Source organism: Biomphalaria glabrata, chromosome 11 (assembly GCF_947242115.1).
Source record: "Biomphalaria glabrata chromosome 11, xgBioGlab47.1, whole genome shotgun sequence".
Taxonomy (NCBI): Eukaryota; Metazoa; Mollusca; class Gastropoda; family Planorbidae; genus Biomphalaria; species Biomphalaria glabrata.
The window spans coordinates 20,853,630-20,879,494 of NC_074721.1; the positions used below are offsets into that span (position 1 = coordinate 20,853,630).

General features: G+C 32.0%; 1 protein-coding gene across 8 annotated transcripts in view; it reads left to right on the top strand.

Moving 5' to 3' along the window:
- LOC106074348 (CLIP-associating protein 1-like) overlaps nucleotides 1–25,865 on the top strand; it is a 108,691-nt gene that overhangs the window by 76,717 nt on the left and 6,109 nt on the right. For 2 of the 8 annotated variants that reach the window (XM_056004599.1, XM_056004600.1), the window contains 18 exons: nucleotides 2,611–2,715; nucleotides 4,543–4,707; nucleotides 4,812–4,865; nucleotides 7,425–7,492; nucleotides 7,770–7,883; nucleotides 8,201–8,230; nucleotides 9,873–9,920; nucleotides 11,956–12,059; nucleotides 13,171–13,234; nucleotides 16,465–16,628; nucleotides 17,014–17,092; nucleotides 19,115–19,258; nucleotides 19,669–19,755; nucleotides 19,860–19,981; nucleotides 21,206–21,440; nucleotides 21,637–21,776; nucleotides 21,950–22,082; nucleotides 23,279–23,410. In XM_056004599.1, coding sequence (XP_055860574.1) covers nucleotides 2,611–2,715; nucleotides 4,543–4,707; nucleotides 4,812–4,865; nucleotides 7,425–7,492; nucleotides 7,770–7,883; nucleotides 8,201–8,230; nucleotides 9,873–9,920; nucleotides 11,956–12,059; nucleotides 13,171–13,234; nucleotides 16,465–16,628; nucleotides 17,014–17,092; nucleotides 19,115–19,258; nucleotides 19,669–19,755; nucleotides 19,860–19,981; nucleotides 21,206–21,440; nucleotides 21,637–21,776; nucleotides 21,950–22,082; nucleotides 23,279–23,410 — 1,988 coding nt within the window. Of the gene's footprint in view, nucleotides 1–450; nucleotides 736–1,102; nucleotides 1,121–2,610; nucleotides 2,716–3,619; nucleotides 3,686–4,542; nucleotides 4,708–4,811; nucleotides 4,866–7,424; nucleotides 7,493–7,769; nucleotides 7,884–8,200; nucleotides 8,231–9,872; nucleotides 9,921–11,955; nucleotides 12,060–13,170; nucleotides 13,235–16,464; nucleotides 16,629–17,013; nucleotides 17,093–19,114; nucleotides 19,259–19,668; nucleotides 19,756–19,859; nucleotides 19,982–21,205; nucleotides 21,441–21,636; nucleotides 21,777–21,949; nucleotides 22,083–23,278; nucleotides 23,411–25,865 lie in introns of all 8 variants that reach the window. The other 6 variants (XM_056004601.1, XM_056004602.1, XM_056004595.1 and 3 more) reach the window with 5 other exon arrangements.

Genomic DNA, 25,865 nt, shown 5'->3' on the forward strand with positions numbered 1-25,865 from the left:
CTTCTTATTTTATGTTAATTTTTACCAATGTTTCCTTGATGTTATCATTTTAAATCACTGACAAAAACAAAAGCATTTATTAACTTAAGAATCTAACAATCATTTCAATAATAGGACAATTTATTTCAAAACAATCAAACCAGCATTTGTTTCTCATTTTAAAAAATGTTTTTTTTTTAAATCAATTTTGTTTTTATTCACTGAAAAAACTCTTTGGACTTTCAAGAAAAAAGCTGTTAAAAAATCTAAATCTTTTTATTTAGATAGTGTAATAAATAATAGAACTAGTCATCTGATGGTCTTTGGTTTAAAAATGACTTGTAATGAATGGACATCTGGTCACCTGTGTACTGTTGAGGTCTCTGGAACATAAGCAAGGCACCTGGCAGTCTCTACTTGAACTGCTTTGTCGTACATTCTACTGCAAGGCATTAACTCCCCTCTCCTCAGATGTAAACATCATTACGCCCCGCGCCCGTACGTATTCCAACACCAGCAATGGAAGTAGCGGCTATTATACCAATCACAACCAGTACTACAACACCATTGGCCACAATAGGCACAGGGTGGCCTCCTCTGCTGGGGTAACCTTGGGTACACCCACATCGGCAGGGCAGTCTGCTGCCCTTCTGCGTTCTTCCAGTGCCACAGATGTGAACAACATGAAGACACCCAAGCCAAGAGCCACGTTGCTGTCAGCAGCACGAATGGCCAAAGGATCCACCAACTCACTGCGTAAGGAAAAAATTGTCATCTGACTCTTAGATGTGATGGGCTTACAGACTTCACACATACTTTCCTAAAAACTATTGAGATAATGTCACTTTTGTGAAGACTTCATTACAATTTCTATCTAAAGCTCTAACAGTCTTGGGGAAGAGGGTCTTAATTTAATTAACTAATTGCCCAGAAAGAGCCTTGTAGATCTCTTGAGCATGGTCAGTTTATATACTGAGCACTGCACGCCAATATTTCTTAAATACTAGGGTTAGCTTCTAAATTTAATTTCTTTTTGCATGATTCCAAATTAGATATTTTCTGTTAAAGAATCTTTCTTATTAAAGACTATATAATGAACAACATTATTGCAAATTGTTCACAGAAATTGAAGCTATCATATGTAAATCTTGTTACAATTTCCAGAGTGAAATACTTAAAAGTGTGATTAATAGAATGTTGAGCTACTGTCTGAACATAATGAATAATTAATTAAAACCCGCAATCATAATATTAGTTTTCCATAATGTCATGTTAATGGCTACAGAGACAAAACAATTAGCTTAACTTAAGTGATGATTCATCATTTCTATATTACAAATTACTGTTAGACTTGATCATAAACTGGAACAAGTTGTGTGACATAACCCAGTGGCACAGGCTGAGATACCGAAAGGTTGATTGAGTTTATTATTACATTAACAAGGCAGTCATTTAATGTGTGTTCTGTTACAGTACTAATTAATAGACTCAGCAGAGTTTAACCTCTGCAGGTCTTTTCATTCATCACAATATTCCTTAGTAGTGGTTCTGCATTTTTGTTTCGGTTCAGTAACCATAAGGGCAGACATACAGTTGTTATTTTCTTAGGCAATAGAGTATCTTGACTTGTCTGTGTGTGGAGTATTACCTCTTGATTTTTACTCTACTTGACTATGTGTACACAAGAAATGAAGTTAACCAAATTCAGTTATGTGGAGAGAGTTAGCAGTAAATGTCTTGTCAGGTCTGTTGATGGTCATTCAAGCATGGATTGCATTCAAATGTGTTCCACTCTATTATTTTGTAACTACCAGATCTTCTTTTGTTGAGGGGAGATTTTCAGCTTAACACTTGTGAGAAGTTGAACAACAAATGTTGAAAGTAGACTGTTACCTTGATTTTTGTTTTTATTTTGTGGCATGATTCTTCATATAATTAAGACCAATGGAAAAAATTCTTTGTGTTATTAATAGTTTAGTTGTGAATACTGTGTTGACAGTTATGTTTTTATAAGACATTTCAGTGGGTTCTTTCTTTTTATTGGACTGAGAGGCATGCATTAAGAATCATTACAATATCATGTGCTTGTGGTTACAATTTGTTTATGTTGGAAGGTTAATTTTTTCAACTGGAGTATTTGTGACCTAGTTTGTCAAGTATGTCAACTAGATAGTGGATTATCTCTTAGCCTGTGCTTCTGAGAAAATGTCTAAATCAGACGTGGTCATTCCCACAAAAAAAACTGTGCATTTCTCCATTTTTCCTTATATCCAACATATACCAGGTAACAGCCCACATCTCAGATAGACCTAACCATTAACATGACACTATTGCTGAATTGAATTCATGTTGTTCCTTACTACTAAATGAATATTTGGTGCAGCTGATAAGAATTTTATCTCAATAACAACAATAGTTTCATAAATATACATTTATTGTGTGGCTTTTTAAAAATATTAACTTTTTACAATCAAAAGTGCTTTTTTGTTAGCTATTGTGCTTCCCCAATTATTGGTGTTATGTTCAAATTTGATTTGCTCAATATTATTTTCTATAGATATTAAAAAAATATGTTGTTTGTGCTTTTGATTTTGTTTGGTTTGTCTTATGTGGCAAGTTTTGGTTTTCCAGCGCGGCAAAAATCTAGCACCTCTTCAGTTAGCTCAGCCTATGACTTCCTTACACCTGAGCGCAGTCAGCCTAGCAAATCTCGGATAGGTGTCTCTCAATCACAGCGTGAGTAATTGCATAGACAAGCCAAAGGTTGAACCCTAAAGTCTTGTGCCTTTCATTAGACCTGCTTGATTGGTGCCTGGAATGATTTAGTGCCTTTTATTTTCCTTTTCACTGCAAATTTACAAATTTTAGATTAGACCATATGGAATGATTTTTTTTTCGTTTATTTTATTTATTTGATTTAAAGTTTTATGAATTACTTTTTGATCTGAATTGTAATAGGGGTGAAAAGAACATGTATTGGGTTTTAAAAAGAAGATTAAATTTTAGGGTTTGGAGGTTTGGGAAGAAACATTTATTTTATCACCTTGCTATCATAGCATGCTTAGTAATTTAATTAATTGGAAAGGCATTTGTAAGCAGCTACTGTGCTGCCTTTAGCTGCTTGAGAAATAGAACTCAGCTGGATTTAAAAAGTGTATTGAAGGTTCTCTACTTCCTTCTAGATTTTTTAAAGCTAGTGTTCTATAAATTTTTTCTCAGTTATGTAAAATAAAAGATTGGGTATTAATGAAATTCCAACATTGAGTTTTTAAGAATTTGAAAAATATGAAATACACATAATTATTGCTAAATCTAGATTTTGTAGTTAGGAAAGGTTTGGCTAATGGTTGGGTTTTAAGTCATTTTTTGGTGATGGTTAGTAGTAGTATGTTGGAATGGTAAAGGTTTAATTTAATTTCACTTATCCTTAAATCTATTTTTTTTTTGCCCATTGCCATCATGGTTGGTGGCTATTTCTTGAAATTAGCTTTTAACTTTGTTCTTTCCAAACTAGAGTTCAGCTTATCCAAGGTCTGTAGCCTACAGACTCTTGATGCCTGCTCTCTTTCCTCTAGCTAGCTTGACTATTTCAGGATTACATAATAACCCTCTTCCCATACTTCCTTTTGTTTTGTTCCAGGAAGATCCTCTTTTTCAGTGTCCTCATCATCTGATATTTTGTTGAGAGTTCAGTTTAATAGCAATGGTTGTTAGTTTGTATTTAGACAAAATGGTGTTGTCAACTTTTCATTGTACAGTCAAACCTTATTAGATCCTATATTGAGACCATTTTAACTTAATTGTTATGTGTAACTGATGAAGACATGTTTTCAAATATCTAGACAAATTGATTATAATGAGGTTTGACTGTATGCCTAATCTGACAAAAGATCTGCTAATGCCAGGAGTATCCAGGCTAGTCATAGGATTCTGGAAACTACTGCAGTTAAACTAAGTGACTGACTCTAAATGTTGCATGTTTAAACAAGAGACTAGCGTTCATAACTGACTTGTGGTGTCTAAGAGTGTACTGCACCTTAAGGATGTCTTCTGAGCTGTTTCTACAGACATGTTTGTTGTTTCTTCTGTCCATTGGATCTTAACATTTTGTTTGATGATTGAAACTAACTTTCAGTTTCTAACACAGTGCTTTACAAATAACAAATTGTATTTGCCTTCACTAACATTTATCTAACATCTTAGACATAGATATATTTTAATGTCACTCATTTATATAAAAAAAAATTTTGAGTGACATATTTTAATGTCTCTCATTTATATAAATATTTTTTTTTAAATATACCATAATTTGTTATATTAGAAGCAAATTTTAAAAAATCATATGCACTTAGCAATATTTATTTTAAAAAAATTTTTCTTAATGCCATAAAAAAAAACAAATTTTATACAGTATTGAAACAAACTTTAATTGAAATCTTTTACAGAACATTGACGTTTACATGAATTTTGTTACTATAATATAATTGTTATGACCTTCTATAGTGTGTAAAATTTTTTAATTTTATCATGATTTAAAATATTTTGATTATTGTGTATGAACAGCAAACAGTCGGTCAAATTCACCATCTTCAGCAAGACGACAGCTAGCCTACGCCAAGCAGACTCCTGCTAGAGTAGACACTGGCCTAGGTCCCAAAAGAACCAGAATTCCAGGATCACACAGTACAGGCACTAGCAGAGAGGCTAGTCCAGCCAGGAGTTTTAAAGGTAAGGAGTTCACCAAATCTTAAGTATGCTAGGAAAATGACTCAGCTTAGGCTAGTTGACTTAGAAATGACTTCTTACTAATCAACTTTTTTTGTCTTTGTTAGGTCAAGAGAGAAGGTTGAGTGGAAGCAGTAAACTCAGTAGCAGTGGAAGGAAAAGTAACTAGTTTTATTTACATTACTCACATGTGTTGAAGAATGCTTCGATCTTTAAATCTTAACTGGAACCTGACTAATCAGAACTTATCATGAGTCATAATTAACTCTTTCGCTCCATAATTATTTCCCATTTTTGCCTCTCTGCTTCTACCCTATGATGAAACTTCAAATTTTGTTTGTTTTCAGAAACTCTTCTATTTGGTATAGAATTCAAGGGAAATGCACACCCTTAGTAGATAAAACAAATTGATGTTTACAAAACCAAAATGGAATTTTATTAGGATAATGTATTTTAAAAATAAAACTGAGTGACTTGTGTACTAGTCTCTTTAAGATCTAGGCAATATTATTTGGCTCAAATTGAACTAACTTCCTCTGTTCACAAACCTGAATGTCTCCTCTATGCTTGTGAAAGTTAGACACGCCGCTGAGGCTGAAAGAAGAAACCAAGAGTCGATGCTACAGAAAAATGCTGGGTATCAGATACCATGAAAAGAAGACTATTGAGTTTTTACTTTTACAAGTTTACAGTCTGGCTGGCAAAAAGGAAGAACTCCTCAATACTGTGAAGAGACAAAAACTGATCTGGTTTGTTCACTATCGAAAGTCATTCTCCAAGGTTCAGTGGAGGGAGGACAAAGAAAGGGTCGTCCAAAGAAAAGCTGGTTGGATAAGATAAAAGAATGGACCGGTCTCTCTCTTGATATCCTGCTAAAAACAGCTGCTGACTGGGAAAAGTGGAGGGATTTGGTTATGTGAACTGTCACACTACCCCTAGGACAAAACTCAAGAGACAGAAGAGATGAGGCCAGATTAGATTTCTTCTTTATCTAATTTAAGATTATGCTAGAGTCTTTTTTTAGAAATAAATCTATAAGATAATATTCTTTTTATCTAGGCTCAAAGCCCAAGACTAGATTGTCTTTAGGCTAATAAATAAGCTAATTAACTAGATCTACAACTCTATTTAAAAAAAAACAACACATCTAGACTTGATTTAGTAAATACAATCTAAACTACTATTAGTTAGAAGATTCAACTTCAGCTTTCTAGTTCCACTCAGTTGGCCAATAAATATAGGTATATTAGATAATTTATTTGAAACAGAGCTAACTTTTAACATAATTACAACAAAATTTGATTTATAATTGAAATACTAAGTAAATGTAATACTTATTACTCTATTTAGGAACTTGTTAGGCTTGATGTATACAAATTCATTTAAGGATAGGCTTGCAGGCTCATTAGAATAGACCTAAAGAAATCATTTTGTCTTTTCTATTCAAAGTTGAATATTTCTGTTCTTCTTGTCACTTCTCTCAAAATGTCATGTGAATTAAGTCTATTTTCAATCAATCCATCATTCCACTATTCTTTGAATGCCAAATCTCATCTCTTTACAAAACCAAATGTAGTTATTTGAATTTTAATTAGATCTATTGTGACCTGGACTAGTTAGCTTTGATCTCTATGATGACTAGATGGATAAGAGTGAACATAGAGTGCATTGGACATATATATGAATGGCTAAAGGTTATATTTATATAAGTAGTAGCAATTCAAGTATTTATAGTTTTTTTTTTGGTATTGAAAGTCATTGGTTAATATGCATGACTAAATGCATGACGCGCAGGACGTAATCATCTTCTTTTTTGAAGTAACGTCTGTATTATATAAGATAAGATAAAGAAAATGCATAAATAGATATATAAAATGCATAAATAGATATATAGACATATATTATTTTTTATTACTGCAAAAATAGCGGTAAATGTATTATTTATGTCATGAAAGCATAAGTAGTATCATGCTTGTAGGTTGTTTTTATTTGGGGGGGGGGGGGGGGGGGGTGTCAACCCTCTTTGCAGTTAGAATGGGGCTCCATTGCTTGCATCCATGTGTATAAAAGATCTCACTAAATTCAAACATAGATGTCTTCAGCTCTTCTCCAATGTCACTAGGATGTGGACAATGAAGATAATAAAAAATTGAGCCTTTTGTTTAGCCTCCACTCTTTAAAAACATTGTTTTTGGTCAAAACACATTGAAAATGAACACAATCCGCATATTTTCCAAAGGGAAACTATTCAAGATTAAATTATGAGCAATTCAAAGCATTTAGGGAGAAAAGAAAACAACTTTTTAAGCATCAGTGATAATATTATTGATTGGGCTTTAAGAATCTGGTCAAATCAATGATGGTATCGTCCATAAGAAGAGAAAGAGCTAAACAATTCATTTCAACTAGTTCTAATTGAATCCTTCATTGTTTTGTTGTTTTTTTTATTTCTCCTATCACTAATGAAAACAGCTGATGTGAAATAACAACTTTCTAACCAAAGCCATATTTTTATGTTAGAAAATTAGGACAAACTTCTCAAAGTACCATTGAAACTTTGAAATATTTAAAATACTATTTTAGAAAGATAATTTTCACAATTCTCATGACAGTTTACCCTGTCTAACTTGACCAGAATGTTATTATCCCATCAGTGTGAAAGCCAATGTATTCCTATATTATTCAGTCCCACCTCAAGAATGTTCTATTTTACCTTGCAGCGCCAGTTTTATCCCAGAAAACTTTACGGCAAGGTCCTGAAATTGAGGATGCATTACAAGATGCTTTGGTGAGTTGTCCCCTGTGTTGCTATTTCTTCTAATCATATTGACAAAGTCATTTTGGCTTCTTTACAACTTATAATAAATAACTTCCTTACTACTTGAGTTACGAGAACAAATATTTGTAGTTTCCTAAATAAAAGTTGAAATAGCTTTGAGAATACACTGGACATTTCTTACCTTCTGTTTTGAACTTGTTCTTTAGGAGTAGGATTTGCTTCTTAATTACATATGTGTTACGAAATTCCACACATGCATTATTACTACATTTTTTCCCCGTTTAAGTCCAAATCTTCACGCAAGCGTTATGATCAGTACGACTCAGATGATGCAGCAAGTGAAACATCTAGCGTATGTTCAGAAAGATCCCACAGTTCTTATGGAGGCAGGACGTCAGAGGTGAGAAATGTTTGGTCAATCCTCTTTACTTTTCTTAGGCTGGGGATTTAAGAGGCCCTTACTCAATGGAACTTAAGCCTTTTTGGTCAGTAATTTTAGCTTGTGTTTCCAATATGCATGGTGTAGATTCAAGAATAGTGTTCAATGTTTGCAGCACAACTTTTAATGATGTATTTATAGCAATAATGTATACAAGTCCTGTTACAAAAATTAATTCCTAACTTATAATTGATTATATGTCATTGTATATAGCTTAGATGTCTACTAATAGTTCCATTTAATGACCCCCCCTCTCCCCTCATCTCTATGTATGTTAGCCTTCTACTAAGGAAAGGACTAACCAGAAGGTATTTAATGTGATGGCTAATTGACTCAACACATTCAGGGCTGGACACATTTATTTGTTAGAAATTCTTAGAACTTAAAAGAACATTTGGTCTCAGGATATTTTTGTTTCACCTTGTAGTCATCCACAATGATGTTTTTTGTTTTTCTCTAGTTCCTTTGTTCAAACACTAGAAATTCTTAAGTAATTGCTGAACTTTTAATGTGTTAATAGAGTCCTGTGTTGATTATTCAAGAAATACATGTCTGACTCTGAATGTGCTTCCGTGTTTTAAATGTTCTCTACATTATCTACAAGTGTAATGTAAGCTGTGCCATTCATTTACTTTCTTTAAAGTCACTCCAGCTTCTTCAAACCTTAGTCTCTAGGGACATATATGTTTATGTTTAGTATAGATTTTATGTTCCTAGAGTCAATGAACATCTTCAAACCTTAGTCTCTAGGGTCATAGAAGTATATGTTTAGTTAGAAAATTTTATGTTCCTAGAGTCACTGAACATCTTCAAACCTTAGTCTCTAGGGTCATAGAAGTTTTAAGTTTAGTATAGATTTTATGTTCCTAGAGTCACTGAACATCTTCAAACCTTAGTCTCTAGGGTCATAGAAGTTTTAAGTTTAGTATAGATTTTATGTTCCTAGAGTCACTGAACATCTTCAAACCTTAGTCTCTAGGGTCATAGAAGTTTTAAGTTTAGTATAGATTTTATGTTCCTTGAGTCACTGAACATCTTCAAACCTTAGTCTCTAGGGTCATAGAAGTTTTAAGTTTAGTATAGATTTTATGTTCCTTGAGTCACTGAACATCTTCAAACCTTTGAGTCTCTAGGGTCATAGAAGTATATGTTTAGTATAGATTTTATGTTCCTTGAGTCGCTGAACATCTTCAAACACTTGTCTCTAAGATCATAAAAGTATATTTCTAGTATAGATTTTATGTTCCCTGAGTCACTGAACATCTTATAAACACTAGTCTCTGGGAACATTGAAATATATTTAGAAGAGATTTTTTTTTTTATCTTATGTCACTCAAAACACCTTTTAACACAAGTGTCTAGGATAAATGAAAAATTTTAAGTGTAAATTTTATTTTCCTAGACGTTTTTGTTAGAACTTAATTTTTTTTTTTTTTTGTATCTATTGAGGCTTTTCATTTTATATGGTATGTGTTCCGTAAAAATTGGGATTTAATCTGAAACCATTTTTTTTAAAAATCTGTTATTAATTTTTTTTTAAGTTTTACCTGTATGCTAAACATAAAAAAAATAAAATAAAAGCTGCATGCAGATCATAGAGAGGCCAAGATTTTTCAGGGACATTTTGAGTTAATGGCAATAAAAATAGTATTGACCAGCAAACCAATCTGATTACCTTATAATAAGTAAGATACAGAATGAATGAATGCTATTGATAGAACATAGGATTGACTTCCAAGTCCATGCATTTTATTCATTTTCTTTGCATCTAATTCTCCAGCATGTTAGGAAACAAAATTACATCGACATTTTTCTTTTCAAATGTTTCTTTAGTTTGAATGCACTTCTTGTTTATTTTATCTGTAACACTGAAGATGTTAAGGCAACTCTTTAGATTGGTGTTAACATTGTCTTGACTTATTTGGATTATCTTCTCTTGCTAACATTTAGACAAGGGGGAGAACCAGGTCCTTTACTTCAGGCTATGGAGTCACAGAGGTGATTCATTTTCCTCTATTTGTCTTCTTATACATCATGTAGTCTTCCTCACCTCTGCATACAAACTATATCAATATATATATGTCTTGTGTTTGTGCTCCTCACTAGTAAAGATTGAAATTAGAGCAGTTATAAGTTGTTATCATTTGGAACAAATCTTTTATTATTTGAAAGAGTAAATTCAATTCATGTAAAATAATTGTTAAAAAATACATGAATGTATTGAACATCAAATAAAAAAAAATGGTAATGAATTAGTTAGTGTAATCTCTTGTTTTAGATGAATGGTTTGATTGTTACCTGCATGTTTTTTTATTTCTTAACACTAACATTTTTTTTAATGAATTCATTTTCTATCTATATATAGCTTATACAGTGTGCCATGTAAAAGAGTTTGTTACATCATATTAAGTTTGTTGTGTACACTTGAAATCTTTTTTTAAGGGCATGTTATAGTCAGCTGTATCTTTGAACATCAATATTTTGAGTACTGACTTCAAGTAATAAAAATAAAGCCATGCACTTTTGAATGTCATTATTTGAAACACTTTCACACAAATGTAACTAAAGATTAATGTAATTCTATAAGGTCTACCAGCACAGCTGGAACTGCAGAAAAAGATCAAATATATAACTGATCTGAGCATGTTGTTTTTTTTTAATTACACTTTTTCTTTACCTAAATGTCATTTATTATGAACATGTACATCAGTGGAAAATGTATGATATCTAGTCAAGTGTCCATAAATATTTGTGGATGTTTTAGATGTTTTTTGTTTTTTTTTGTTCCTCACTGAGAGACTGGGTGTTTTAATAGATGAGTTCATTGACATTCAAACTTGTCAATGTTTATTTTGTTTATTTGTCAAATGTTTGACATGTTTTGGGTGTTCCTTCAGATTTAAAGAAAATCTACATCCTAGCCCTAACCTTCCGCAGTACGACTGAACAACAGTCCAGTGCACATACCTCAGGGGCAGCCATCCTTCATTTCATCATCGCATTTAAGTTCTTATTCAACTGTTGATGTCTAGTTTAGGTTTTCTTCTTAAGTGGAGGTCATGGTAACTTAGAAGTCATCTCTGGATACAATTTTGTACTTGGTATCTGCAAGAACAAATAAAATTGCCTTGTCTTGACCTCACAATGTTTTGTAATTTAAAAAAAAGCCTGTATCCCAAGATGGCCTTGTTTCAACCTAAAACATTTTGATAGCTTGAATGACGTGTCTGGGTTGTTGATTAACAAAACGAGATTGTTTTAAGATTATTTTTTTAAATCTAAACTGCTAATGTTTTTGTTATTGTGTAGAAGTTATATAGTGTGTTTCTTTGTATATATATATATATATATATGTTTGTGTGAATTTCATCAATTTTATTGTCTATCCTATTTGTATGAAGTTATCTCTGGTGTGATTTTCTTTTTTATTCATCAAATTGTTAAATATAATTTACTAGAAATAAAAATATATTTTCTAGTATTGGCCTGTAAGCAAATTTAAAAAAGATATTACTTATAACTAAGTTAAGTTTTGCATCAATGTAGTACTACTAAAATAGTAAAATGTATTGGCTCAGAATATAATAATCATTTGAAAAGATTTCCTGTAATTTGTAAGATAAATATTCTTAGCAAGCATAAAAAATGAAACTACAATTACTTTATTGTTTGTCACAAATTTTACATTTGCTATAGAAAGGGAAATGCATGTTTTTTTTTTAATTTATTGAAAACCAAAGAGATATTTTACTTTTGATAATGAAAAAATATGAAAATTCACTGACTGTAGACAGGATCTCTAGGTCTAGACTAGATCTAGGAAATACTTTGTGATCCAAATTGAATTAAAAAAAAAACTTTTTTTTTAATGATATTTATCCGTAGAGCACAAGATATCTTATGTACAGAGAATATTTATCCGTAGAGCACAAGATATCTTATGTACAGAGAATATTTATCTGTAGAGCACAAGATATCTTATGTACAGAGAATATTTATCTTAATGGACCTTTTTTTTTCTTCTTTTATTTAGGATATGCACTCCATCCTAGCACAATTGGGCAGCTCATCGCATTTAGACAGAAAAGATGGTCTTTTATCATTACAGCATTTATTACGTAGCAATAGAAGTCTTAGGTGAGTTTTTCTTGGCATCCTCTCAAATTTGTGATCAGTTTGTACATCTCCAATGGCTTTAACTTTCATAAATATTTAACTGTTAGAATCTGTAAAGGTCAAGTAATAGAATGCTTACATAATAACCTAAAAGCATTGCATTACAGTCCAGTTGAAACTGGTTTTTCCATTAAATATGTATTAGGGGTTTGAATGAATATGAATTATTTTTTATATTCTTACAGGATTATTCACTGTGCTCATTTGTAGTGCACACTCATGTTACAATTAATTTTAATGACTTGTATTGTTTGTTATAAAATGCTAAATTTGCTTTAGAATTAAAGGGAACCTTTTTAAATTTATTTAAAACATAAGAGATATTTTATTTTTGATAATGAAAAGATATGAAAATTCACAGACTGTGAAAAGGACCTCTAGACTAGATCTAGGAAATACTTTATGATTTTAATTGAGCAAAAAATTATTTTGTTTTATGATATTTATCTTTTGTGCACAAGACATAATAAATAACTGTTATGGCTGATTAGGAATTAGTTATTTATTTCATAGAAAAAGAAAGTTTTGGCATAGTGACAATGACATGACTAGTAAAAACAATACTAGGTTTTGAGGAAGAATAGGGTATGTAAACAGACTACTTTTGATGGCTTTATAGTTATTCATTATTTGATAAATATCTCCATTTGACTTATCAGCATAAGATACAGTGTGGAAGCACCTAATATAACACATGTAAAAACCCATAAAAACAGTGTGGAAGCGCTTAACATATAGGGAGCATCTCTTAGGAGAAAAAGAGTAAATGAAATGATATCAGATATGATATGAAATTATGAAAAGTTAAGTGTGAACTTCTAACCACTACCTTTTTGCTTAGTATTTTTTTTTAAAATAAAATGCTAAATCAATTACTTACATCTCTATCAGTTATCTTTTTAGTAGCCACACATATTTTCCCCCTCTTTTTATCGGTTATTAGTTGAAAATAAACTCAAAGTAGGAAGTAGCAAAGATTTTGTTGTTATTTGAATTGATGAATTATTTGTAGAATAAAGAAAATGTTGCAATCAAAATGTGTTTTCAATGATCTTCACTCTGAATGTTTCAGTCGTGTTGAACTGAAGAAAGTCTCTGAAATGTTCACACGAATGTTCCATGACCCACATAGTAAGGTGAGTTCATTAGTTGGTTATTTGTAAGTTTTTAATTTCCTTACAAAGAAATATTTGAGAACTGAGAACTATGCAAAAACTAGCCTTTATCCACCAGCTTGCCAATGTATTCTAATCCAAATGTATCATTAAAATATGAAAGAAATTCATTTAGAGATGTGATAGTGTTGTGATTACGCTTCTAGCTCTGTCTCACACCAAGACAGGATTTTGAGATTTCTAGGTGAAATAAAAACAATAACATCATCTTCCGAAACATCAACGTCAGCATTTCACTTGGCTGTAATTAGATCTATGTTAAATCTAGTTTAGCTAAACATTCTCTAATCCAGGGATTCCCAAAGTGGTCTAAATAGACACCCAGGGGTCAATGAAGATTTCCAAGGGGTCTACGAAAGTGAAAAAATAAATTGGGGTCTAGGAGATTCCACAGTGTCTACGATAATAAATTTAACTTAAGCAGGTCATGACTTATTTTCACATTTCATCAATGTAATTTATTTCATACACTAATATATGATTTGTACCTTCATTAATCCTTTAAATATTTATCCTGCTATTCAAACGAAAAATTGTTGTATTCAATTTCAATACTAATTTAAATAGCTTTATTTTGTCTACATGTAACTAATGTTTAAAAAAAAAGAAATCTAGACTGAACAGCGTTGATTATTTAAAATTCCTTCCTTTTCAAACAAGTAGTTACCTAAGTGCCTTTTTCGGACAATATGGAACCAATTACGCTGGAGAATCATCTGAGACAATACCACCCTGTTAAAAATAGAACTTTCAAACGCTCAAAGATAAAGTTCAGAATAGACCCACAAAATCTCTCTTCCACATCATATAGAGAGGATGATAAGCAGCGTAACTGGTCTGACAAGGTATAGCTCTGTGTGCTACAAACTGCCTAATGGTCGCCATCTCATTATTTTACCTCAAGGCTTGATCAACAAAACCTTTCCCATGTTTGGGTATAGCTGCAAGGCAGCAGAGGTTTGAATTAAGTTTTCGTTCTGCTAGGTGGGTAGCAAGCCAAGGCTAATATTATGAGCCCTTCCTGCTCGAAGCTTACTGGTTTAGGCTCCAGTTACTCCCCTTCGCCCCTTCTCTTGTTAATGAAAACAGTTCCACAGATTCAATATTTGAGCCAGACTGAATGATCAAGAAATACACGAAAAACTGCTCTTTGCGAAACCTTTTACAATGATACTAAGACTAAGGCACATTAATTAATTAAGTAATTAATATTTAATGTTGGAAAGACTACTACATAGAACAACAAATTCCTATATTAAACATAATATCAGTAGCAACCGATGATAAACCTGCAACAAAAACAACAAATATTTCCAGTGTGTTTGGTGAATCCAGCAATTGTTATTTTAATTGGTTTAAATTTTAAAAAGATCTCTATAATGCAATGTGTAGTTTTAAATTACTTTTTCACTCAACTCACTACAGTTAGAAATTTGTTTTAAAAAAAAATGTTGATGAATTTGCAAAAAACAGGAAACATGACAAGGGGTCTATGAGACTAAAAAGTCTGGGAACCACTGCTCTAAACTGTTTAGAAATAAAAACAACTTTGGATTAAAAAAAAAAAAGGGGGGGGGGGCAGTCCATGTCTTAACTCTTTGACTCCGGAACTACTCCGGAATTATTTTCCACCTTTGGACGAAATTAAATTTTCCGCCATTTCAGAGTGCGCTACTCTGCTTCGATATAACTTGTATAACTTTTTTATTTATTAATGGACAATAATAAATTTGATATAGAATTAAAGAGAAATGGATGCTCTTTCCATTTCTTATGTTTTCTAGTTTGCAAATCATGTTGTAATTTTGGGTTTTGAATATAAAAATTAAAAATTAAAAACTCAACAACTGACATTGAAAATATCCATCCAAGTGCATGTTATAAGAAATTTATTGTTCAAATTTAATCCAAAGAGTTTTTTTTCTAATTTTTATCCTTTTGTTTACAGAACACCATAGAAGAAACAGCAATAGATGCAAAAAATATTAAACTGGAACTAATAATCCAATGTCACTACTTTAACGAAAAAGCCCATAAAAAAAGCAACACTCTTGGAACAAAAAACTTTTACCCTAAAACTAGTCCAACTGTACAGCATATGTATATTTATAGTATTTCCTTCTAAAGTTCTTCATGTACTTAGTATATAAATATTCCTTCTAGTTAAGATATTCATGGAAGCAGTCAATATTAATGTGTAGGTTCGACTCCCATCCAGTGCAAACATAAACCGTTCTCCCTGACCTACAGTGTTTACATACTCTGTCTTTCTTTATAGTTATAGGTCTCCATTCTCTGAAAATGGATCTTATTCTAGCAGGGGTGTTCAATTTAATCCCAATCAACAATGTCATTGTCAAATCTTGGTGGAACAAATCTGAAATTGTTCTGTTTCAGTGCCTAGATGATAGATCTAGAGATCTACCTCTATCTGATTAGATTTAGATCTAGATGATGTAGAGAAAGCTAAACTAGTTCTAGATCTACATTGAACATTAGCTGGGGGTGGAGCTGCTTCATCAGCTGATAAACTTCATCATTACTAGACCTAGTCCTAGGTCTAGATCTATAAATTAATTTACTAGATCTATATAATTAGATATTTATCAATATTAGTATTACCATCAGGCCATCAGATGAAACAAAATCACTGTCATCTGAATTATTATACTTCCTCATCAAAGAAATATTTAGATCTACAAAGTTTATATGGCCTTGGTTGAAGCTCCATGTTAAAAAAACACGCACACAGAAAAAATAAATGTAATCTCTTTACAAACTTTGTACAAAATAAAAACATGTTAAATGAAGGAAATTCTGGATGTTTAGCAAAGGGAAACTATTCTAGATTAAAAATTAAGCAATAAAAAACATGAATTGGAGAAATAGAAACAAAAAAATAAATTTTAAATAGCCGATGCCCTCAGCGTTTGTCCGACTTTTTTCCCTTTTTAAAATCAACGTCCTGTACGTTGTTCCGGAGCCAAAGAGTTAAGGAAATTTATCTTTTTTTTTTCTTTTAGGATAGTAAATTTGGAATTTAAACAATTAAAAGAACTTCTTTCCACACTTAAAGCCTACACTAAACAAAAAATTATCTGACTACAAAGTTCCTTTAATTGTAAAAAAAATGGACTGAATTCTTTGATTGTTTGTTCTGTTTGAAGAAGTTTCAATTTCCTTGTCCACAGGTGTTCTCAGTGTTTTTGGACACATTGATAGAACTTGTCTACCTCCAGAGTGGAGAGCTGGGGGACTGGTTGCACATTTTGTTACCTCGGTTACTGACCAAAGCTGGCGGAGAGATGTTGGGCTCAGTGGCCAACAAAGTACAAAAAGCTTTAGATGTCATTAGGTAGGTAGGGACTTGCATCTTATTGGTAGTATAGACAGGTATGGCGGACACAAATACTGGTGGTCATCATGCAATTCTTGTACCTTAATGTTAATCACACAAAGAAACTCTTAAGGAGTGGTGCCAACTATAGAATGCAAAGTGGCTGTAACAACTTTTTTTATTCCTACCTTTAAGTCACTATATATTCTATTAAATCAATCATTGTTTTGCGTTTATTTACCATGCCGTAGGAAATAATGAGTTATTTGTCAGTTTCCCAACTAGTTTGAGCTCCAAGACTTACTTTTTTTCTTGATGTTTTTTTTTTTTCATTAACCGAAATTAACAGAAAAATTAAATTGATTTTTATTATATCTATCTTTATATTGGTTTTTAATTTCAGAGATTGTTTCCCATTTGATCACCAATTTAATACATTGTCCAAGTTTATTATTGACCAGTCACAAGGACCAAATTTAAAGGTGAGGGTTAACTATGTATGTAGTGTTACATTAATCCAATGACACTGTCCAATAGACATCAAGTTACATATCATTGTGTATGTCACATTCAAGTGTGCAAACCAGAAGAGAAAGAGCGGCTGCTAGTTAGTTACATGTATGGGTATAATCTCACTCTGGGTAACATACTAGGACACAATGACGCAAATTGTGCCATGAGGTCTTCAGGATTCAGCCTAAGAATTGGAAGAAGGCTGAACATACATTCTAATGTTGCCAATGGTGCTGTTTAACAAGTATGTGTTGCATAGGGGGATTTAGAATGGTCAGTAATTCCTTGTTCCAGTCAATTTATTTTTGTAGAAAGTCTCTGTAATGAATCAGGGGTGGATATGGTTGTTGTTTTGTTGGCTTGTCACTGGTTTAATTGATCTCATGTTGTATGACTGATATTTTGCATGGAACAACAGCGATTATTAAATAGTCCTGAAGTATTTCTGATAATTATTTTTTTTCTCTTTTAGATGACAAATTATCCAATTTTATATTTTTCCAAGATTCTGTATGTGTTGATATTATTAGAGTTGGCAGTTTAAGTTCTTGAGTATCCTTTAATTCCTTTTCTTGAAGAACAGTCATATATATTACATTGTCCTGTAGCTTTTTATTGTTTTGTGTATCTTCATTATATCTATGCAGCATTGTTGTTGTTTCATTGTCTGCGTCTTTAATTTTCTTGGTAACTGTAAATGGCCCATGCCATTGAATTAATAGCTTATTCTTTCTATCTTGCAATGATAATCTGACTTTATCTCCAGGTTGTAATTTTCATAATTTGTCTATTCTTCTTTGTGTAGTTTTGTTGGCTTTGACTGTTTCTGTTTAGCTTTTTGGCATACCTGTATGATGGTGTTTCATGTGTTGATGTAGAAATGCTGTTTTTGTCTCTCAAGTGTTCTGTTTCAGTGCTAATAATGATTCTTTTAGTGCAGCCACAGGACCTGATTTGCACCGTAGAGCATTTCAAATGAAGAAAAGCCTTTGGTATTTGTTGATTTCCCGTAAGGTAATTTTTGAAGTATATTTGTTATTGAGTTGAAGAGTATCAGAGTGGTTTTTGTATGAACTGGGCATCCAGCTGCATTTTGTTTCAATGTAGATTTCATTGCTTCACTAGGAGATGGGCCAATAATGTCTATGGTAACTTTCTGGCATGGTCTATTTGTCAACTCTACTGTTTGATATAGTTTTTGTCTTCCCTTATGACCTTTCATTTGGCAGCCATGACTTGTACTGATGTATTCCTTCACATCTTTTATAATGCTTTAACCCACTGGTTTCCATCCAAACCTGGGTAAAATCCTAAACCTTTCAACTTTTGGACTATAGTCATCATTGTGTGTTCAGATTTGGTTTTCTGTGTTATAGATTTTGTTTTGGTTTCTGTGTTCTGACTTCTTTAGATTGTGGTTGGTATCAGATAACAGTAATTGCATTCAGTTTCTATTGTCTAGCACTCATAGAAATCATGAATTGGCAGTAACTGCACTCATTATTTCTGGTAGGACATTGGGGTGTATGTTGTCCTTTGAAGTTGCAGTTCATATATATCAGTACGTTTTCCATTCTTGAGAATCATAATGTTCTAGTTTCTTTGAAATAACAGACACAATTTTCTTCTACACAATGTTTAGTTAGCTTGTTGAGATATGCTGCTCTATATTGCCTGATTATTTAAGTCTGAATGTCATTTGGATTCCTTTCAATTATGAATGATTGAATATCCTCTCAGTATACATGGTTGATGGCATCAATAATGACTTGTTCTCTCAGATCTTGATATGATTCATTTAGGATCTGTCAAACCACATGGTCATGTTTGAAATGAATATTTGTAGATCATCTTCTTGTCAAGGCCTATCATTATAGAACTCTTTCTGTATGCCTCTTGCGTAGTACCATATTGACTCAGGAGTGCTTCTTTTATGTTAGTTTATAGTTTGATTGATGTTCCACTTTAACTCTGTTGAATTCTACTCCCAGGTGAGAGTGTCAGTACTGAACTACCTACACAGTCTCATTATCAGCATGGACCCTTCAGACTTTGTCAATACAATGGATGCTAGACTAGCTGTGTCTAAAGTCATCAGTTGGACCATGGAACCAAGAAATGCTGATGTCAGGAAGGTAGCTCAATGAAAATAGTTTTTTACATAAAGCATTCATCATATTTTCATTGTTCCCTAAAACAATATTTATAAAGGCATAATTGTCATGTATAGTATTTAATGCAGCACAATAAAGACATAATTGTATAGACAGTTCATTCAAGTCTTAATATTTCCTCCCACTTTCTTCATGTAAAATATGTCTGTCCTTTGTACTTCAGTGACTATTTATTGCAGTACTAAATCACTCAACTACTTACCCAGACCAGTGTTTATTAACATCTAAGTAAATATGTGTGATATCAGTTCAAGCAAACCCTTGGCACACTACTTTCTACTGCCACTTCAATGTAGACATATTTACTGTGTATTTAGTTTTATTTACTGTGTATTTAGTTTTATACTTTTAAATGCTTTTTTTATTTCCAGGCTTCCCAATCTGTACTGATAGCATTATTTAACCTGAACCCAGCAGAGTTTTCTCTCTTATTGTCAGAACTTCCCAAAACATTCCAGGTGGGGATCTGTTTTCAGTTTGTATTGTAATTACTTGATAGTTTTTCGTTTTTTCATTACTAGCTATGACTGTTCTCATGTGTGTACTCTATGTTGTGTGACAGGATGGAGCCACCAGAATACTTCATAGTCACATCAGGGCTGCCAATGAGAGCACTAGTGATGTTCTTTCTCCACGCAATGTGGCCAGTCCTCAGGGTCAAAACAGGTCAAGGCCACCCTCAAGGTTAGTTCAGAAAACATGGTTGTTTTCAAAACCTCTATTTTTCATAAGATTGTCATTATTACAATTTTTCATTGTTGATAAGCTAATATTTTAATATATACAGTTGTGTTCATATATTTCAACTTTGTCATCTTGCTTTATGCAAGTAATTCCTTTTACATCAAAAAATTACTCTATTAACATAAATACTATCTACATTGAAACTTATCTTAACAACTAAGACACTACTATAATAATACTGTATATGTGTAATGTATAATAATAATTAATTTAACAAATGATTGAATATATATGTTGAAGTACTTATTGAAAATACACTCTGAAGTCATAAACAATTGTAAATAATCATTAATTAATATAATATAGTAATATAACTAATATGGGCGTAATTGACATAAACCTAGTAATCAGTCACCAAATGCTTAGACACGGACATTGCCTCTATACACACTCACTTAGGCCCAGTGTCTCAGGGTGCACTAGAGCTCAACATCTGCTGTCTGTCGTCTGCTTCTGACCTATGTGACTCATCATCTATGTGCTCACATATCTAAATCTGCTGTCTATGGTGTATTCAACTAATTAGTTCACCACTAATCTGACTGTAACCATCACCTCACATAGTCTCTGTCACTCTCTCCCAGAATTACCTTTTAAATTTCTGAGCTAAGATACATGCCCCTCATATGTTGATACTAATGTCACTGGAGTATGACCATATTCAAGTAAATCTTAAGTAAACCTTTTGACCAGGAACATTGTTAAAGGGTTTCTCTATTACTATAAAAGTACACATTTAATCTCCAGTAGGGCTATCAAATTACACATAAACCTATTCTATGATAATATAAATTGAACCAATGTGCCTAATGAATCAGAAGGTATTCTCTTTTGTATGTTTTCTCCTATTTGTTTGTTTTCGGTAGATTACTTCTAATAAAGTAAGAACTTGTTTAATAACCTATTCTTAATCCTAGGCCACTAGCACTCATTGCTCAGCTAAATTGTATTGGAGAGCTTGTCTATTGATGCTGAATGGGTTTCTCATTCTATCGAGATGTTTATTTAGCACCCCTCATTCTCTAGTACACTGATGTAGCTCTTTGTTTGAACACCTTCAATGTTTGTTAGACTAAGTGACTTTCAGTGACTATAAATAGTTCGTAATTGTTGGCATATGCTTATGACCCACTTAATTTTGTTGATTTTTCAATGAATTTTTAGAACAAGTCAAGGTCATCCTGATGACTTTGAAACAGAGAACCTCAATCCTGAAGACATCTTTAACTCCATTAAAAAGACTTCTGCAGACATTCAGAGTTTAAGTATAAACAGTAAACTAGAACCCTATGATGATGTGAAGAAAGAATTTACATCCCAAGATTCTGGGATTCAAGATCTTCGAATGGACAGTCCAGATGGATTGGACCACAAAAGGGCTTTCTTTAATTATTCTCAGGTTTGTCCTGCATCAATACAAAACTTTTCCATTCATTATACACTTCTTAGAGCAGAGATTTTTATTATCACATAGCTTGCTTGTCCTTTTTAAGATAAGACATTCAAATATGTACTTTCCAGATTTTATATTTATTCATCATCTTATGACAATACTTACACTATGTATTGATCTAGATCTATTTATGTACCTACAGAAATCAGCTGGTGTCATTGGTAGTGCTACAACAACATTACCTGGAGGTTTTTATAACAAACATGAAGCAGACATGTCTAGAGAAGAAGTGGGGAAAATTTTATGTGATATTCGAGAGGAATTAGCCAATCAGAATGAAAGGTTTGTGCCAAATGTAGATTTACCAGGTCAAATAAATGTTTGCGTAAATAGGTGTAAATACATAATTTTGTTTGATGAAATAGTTAAAGACTTAATGTGAAATTCACTTTTATGCAGGGAAACTTAGTGGCATTGTTAAGTTTAAGTAATTTGTGTGTGTGTGTTTGTTCTAGAGTGGAGCAACGGAAGAATGCCATGTTGTGTCTCCAGAACTTGGTTGACAAAGGCTGTGTCACTAAAGATCTCCTGGAAGAACACTTCAAATCTCTCTTGTCACTCCTCTTAGAGACATTAGGAGATCAGAATGTAAGTCCTTCTTGGAGTCACATGGGGAACTCAAACATAAGGAGTGGAAAATCCAAAGATTTCCTTGATTCTATGTAATAAAACAATGAACAATGCTTACAAGTTGACTAATATACTGTGTCATTGCTTTTGGTAGCTGAAGAAAACAGCGCCCCCCAATAATGTCTTCAAGGATAAATTACACTTCACACAGAACAAACATAGATTATATATAAAAAAAAAGGACAACAAAGACTTCAAATAAATGTCCTTTTTTAGTGTTAGCCAAAAATATATTGTTTTATCTTGCTCACATTTGTAATATTTTAAACTTCAACATTGCTAATTTTGTCAATCTGACAATTAAAAAATTAACTTTAAAAAATTGTCAATGCTCTTCGTAAGAAAGCTAAAAAGATTTAAAACACAAAGAATCATCCTTTAAATCAGTATTTTAACATTTTACCTCACAGAAGATATTCAAGATACAGATTACAAAAACATACAGACATTTGAACACTAGTGCCCTTGGCAATTAAATCATTGAATGCAATCTGACTTTCTGATGTAAATTTCACATGTAATGTTAGAGTGTAATGTCTTGATATGTTTAATGCTAAAATTGGAAGACAAATTTCCTCATGGTTAATAAAGAATTATTATTATTTATAGTGTAATTTATTTATATTATTTGGCAATATATCATAATTGAATGATATGTAAATCATCCAAAATTACATATTATTGAAATATGTATCTTGTATGAAAATGAAGATCATAATAATATTTAACCAAATACAGCATATGTAGGATTTAAAAAAATATTATTTTTTTTTTTTAATTTTTTTTTTTTGCCTAGCAAGAGGGAGATAACTCTATAGAATAGATATTTGTTATTGAAAAAAATCTACATTTATATATTACAAAAAAAAAAAATCAATAAACAACTTTGAAAAATATGTCTATTTTCAAAACATATATATTTTTAATACCTTTAAAATAAAAGCAAGGTTAAAAAAATCTTATTTCCAGAGTAGGGGCCTATACAATAGTCACTTGAACACATTCTATTAATAAAGTTTAAAAATAGCCCTAAAAATTTATTATTCTTTATAAACAAGACATTATGAGCACTTCTTATAGTTTAGTTCCGAGTCAATCACAGTAGGAATGCAGTGTAATACTAAATACAAGTTGACTTTTATTTGTTTCTTCAGGGTGATGTTAAAGTTCTGGCTTTGAAATGCCTGCAGAAAATGTTACAACAGTTCCCCAAGTACTTTGAAAGTTTTGCTGAGCTGACTATACTGCGAGTATTGGAACTACATAAAGATGATACTTACAGAGATGTAAGTATCTCACTCTCTCTTTCACATTCAAGCTAGACTTGATCAAATCAGTCAGAGCGTCCCATTGATTTCTTAAAATGCCTTGACACTCTCATTTTAAATTTCCCTTTCATTTTTTTTATGTTTTTTAATGCTTTATTTTATTTTGTTTTTGTTTTTATTAATACTATCAATATTATTCTTCAAAACTTTTAAATTTCCCTTTTAGTTTTTTTTTCTTTTCTTTTTATTATTTTATTTTGATTTTGTTTTTAATTATATTATACATATTATTTTCACAACTTCCCCAATTATTTGTTTTTGTTTTGTTTTGTTTTTTGTTATAATTTGCCTTTTAATTTTTTTTTATAACCATTGGTTATAAAAACCTATTGCTTTAGATCATATCTAGTTGTCACTCACTGTCTGTTTTATTCTTCAACAACTGTGTCTGAACATAAATAGAAATACATTTAGAATATAGGTTCTGTTTATTTTGGATTCTACAATCTAATGACAATGAAGTGTACATTTCAAATTTGGTTGTTGAAGATTACTTTATATTATGTAAATGTTACAGATTTTCTTTTGCATTTTATTTCTATGATTATGGCCTACCATAAGACTAGTATTATATTATTCACCTGCAGTGACCTCTATCTCAATGGTTATGAACTTATCTAGTCTTGTGACTCTCTTCCTACTTCCTAATGCTTTACTAATAGCTTGTAGACTTTGGATCAGCCCTCTACTTGCATCCAACACATCAGACCTTTCTCTAATAGTGGGAGAAATAAATCAACTCTTAAAATGTCTCAAGTTCTTACAAGAAAAAAAAAATGGGCATGGGTTTGTGTGTGTGTGGGGGGGTGGGGGTTAAAAGTCAATAATCATTGAATATTTTATGATCTCATTAGAGAGACAGTGTCTCGATGTGTCTGTCTGATGTTTGTGTATTAGTTTGTAGGCCACATCTGAGACACTTTAAAAAAAAACCACTTGTCTGTTTCCTGAATGCCAACCCCCTCTCCCCAGCCCTTCTCTTAATATCAAACTGAGCTTTTGTGTATCCTCTATCTCTGTCACAGCAGCCATGGCTAAGCATTGCCGTAAGCAAAAACCTACAATCAAATGGCTCATTTCATCTGGTCTTTTGTACCATATTTACACCTACAGTTCATATTTATTTCATTTTTTGTTCTTAGTTCTTTTTTATATATATACTTTTTTTTTTATTTGAGTCCATGACTTTGATAGCTATTTGTCACTTTGAGGCAGGCTGTATCAACCCAAGTGTGTACACCATATTGTCTGCTTAGAACTTTCTTAGTCTGCCTCAAACTATGGCAATGAACACTTATTCAGATATCCTTCAATTCTCTGAACATGAATAGCTTCCCTTTTTTTTTCCCCCCCCAAATCTTGTATAAGTGTTCAAATAATGTTTTTTTTTAAACCTTGAATATTCTATCTTAAATATGGTCATACTCTTTTTTTTTGTTTTGTCACGTCACTGTTTGCCTCAGAAGCGCAAGAAGAAGGTAACACAACAAATCTTCTTTTACCGTCTTTCTGCCAGGGCCAAAAATAAAGCCACAATATTTAATATCTATTTTATTCTGAACATCTGATTTCTTTTCGGACAATTTTTTTTGTTTTGGTTTCATTTTAGAAAGATTTTATAACAGTGTTCATTGTCAGCAACCTTTTTTTTTTTTACAACAATAAACTTTGCAAGCCAAATTTTACTGCAGCCTTGAAAGTCCCTCCCTCCCAAACATTTGATACAGCTGGCACATTTTGGTGTTGAATGTTGTGTATGGAGCAGAGATAAGTGATACTGTAGTGCTTAGATTTTTTTCAAACATTTTGGATCACATCTTGTGTTAAACATAAGGTCAATGATTGGTTGTCTTTAATAAAGAACAGAAAAAAAAAAAAGATTCCTGTTTAAAAAATAAATTATGCAGATAAAACAATTCCTTATCTGTGCTTCTGAGAACTGTGTGTGCTGTAGCTGTGACATTCTAGTAAATGGAGCACTAGTTTTTTTTGTTTTCATGGGATAGGATTCACATTTGTTTAGTATATTATGGGACTTCATTGTGTGCTTGTCAATATCTTGCAGACCTTATTGGATTTATCACTAAAATCTTCACAATCTACACTGTGTCATGGCTTTATGTCACTAACAGTTTTTTGTACTGTTCCATTTGTGTGTGTTTATAGAACTTTTTCATTATTGACATAGCCAACACCTTTTCTTTTTTTTTTTTAATGTTTTTCCATGGTCAGCACATTCAACTTTGTGGAACATTAGGTTTGAAAGTATCACATATTATAAACACATGTAATAATCATTTTAATTTGAAAATGTGTTTAATGGTCTAAATTTTAATTAAGATAGTGAACTAATATCTACAAACTTTAATAGATATGTCCAAAGTTCTTACTCTGTTTATTCCAAAACTCAATG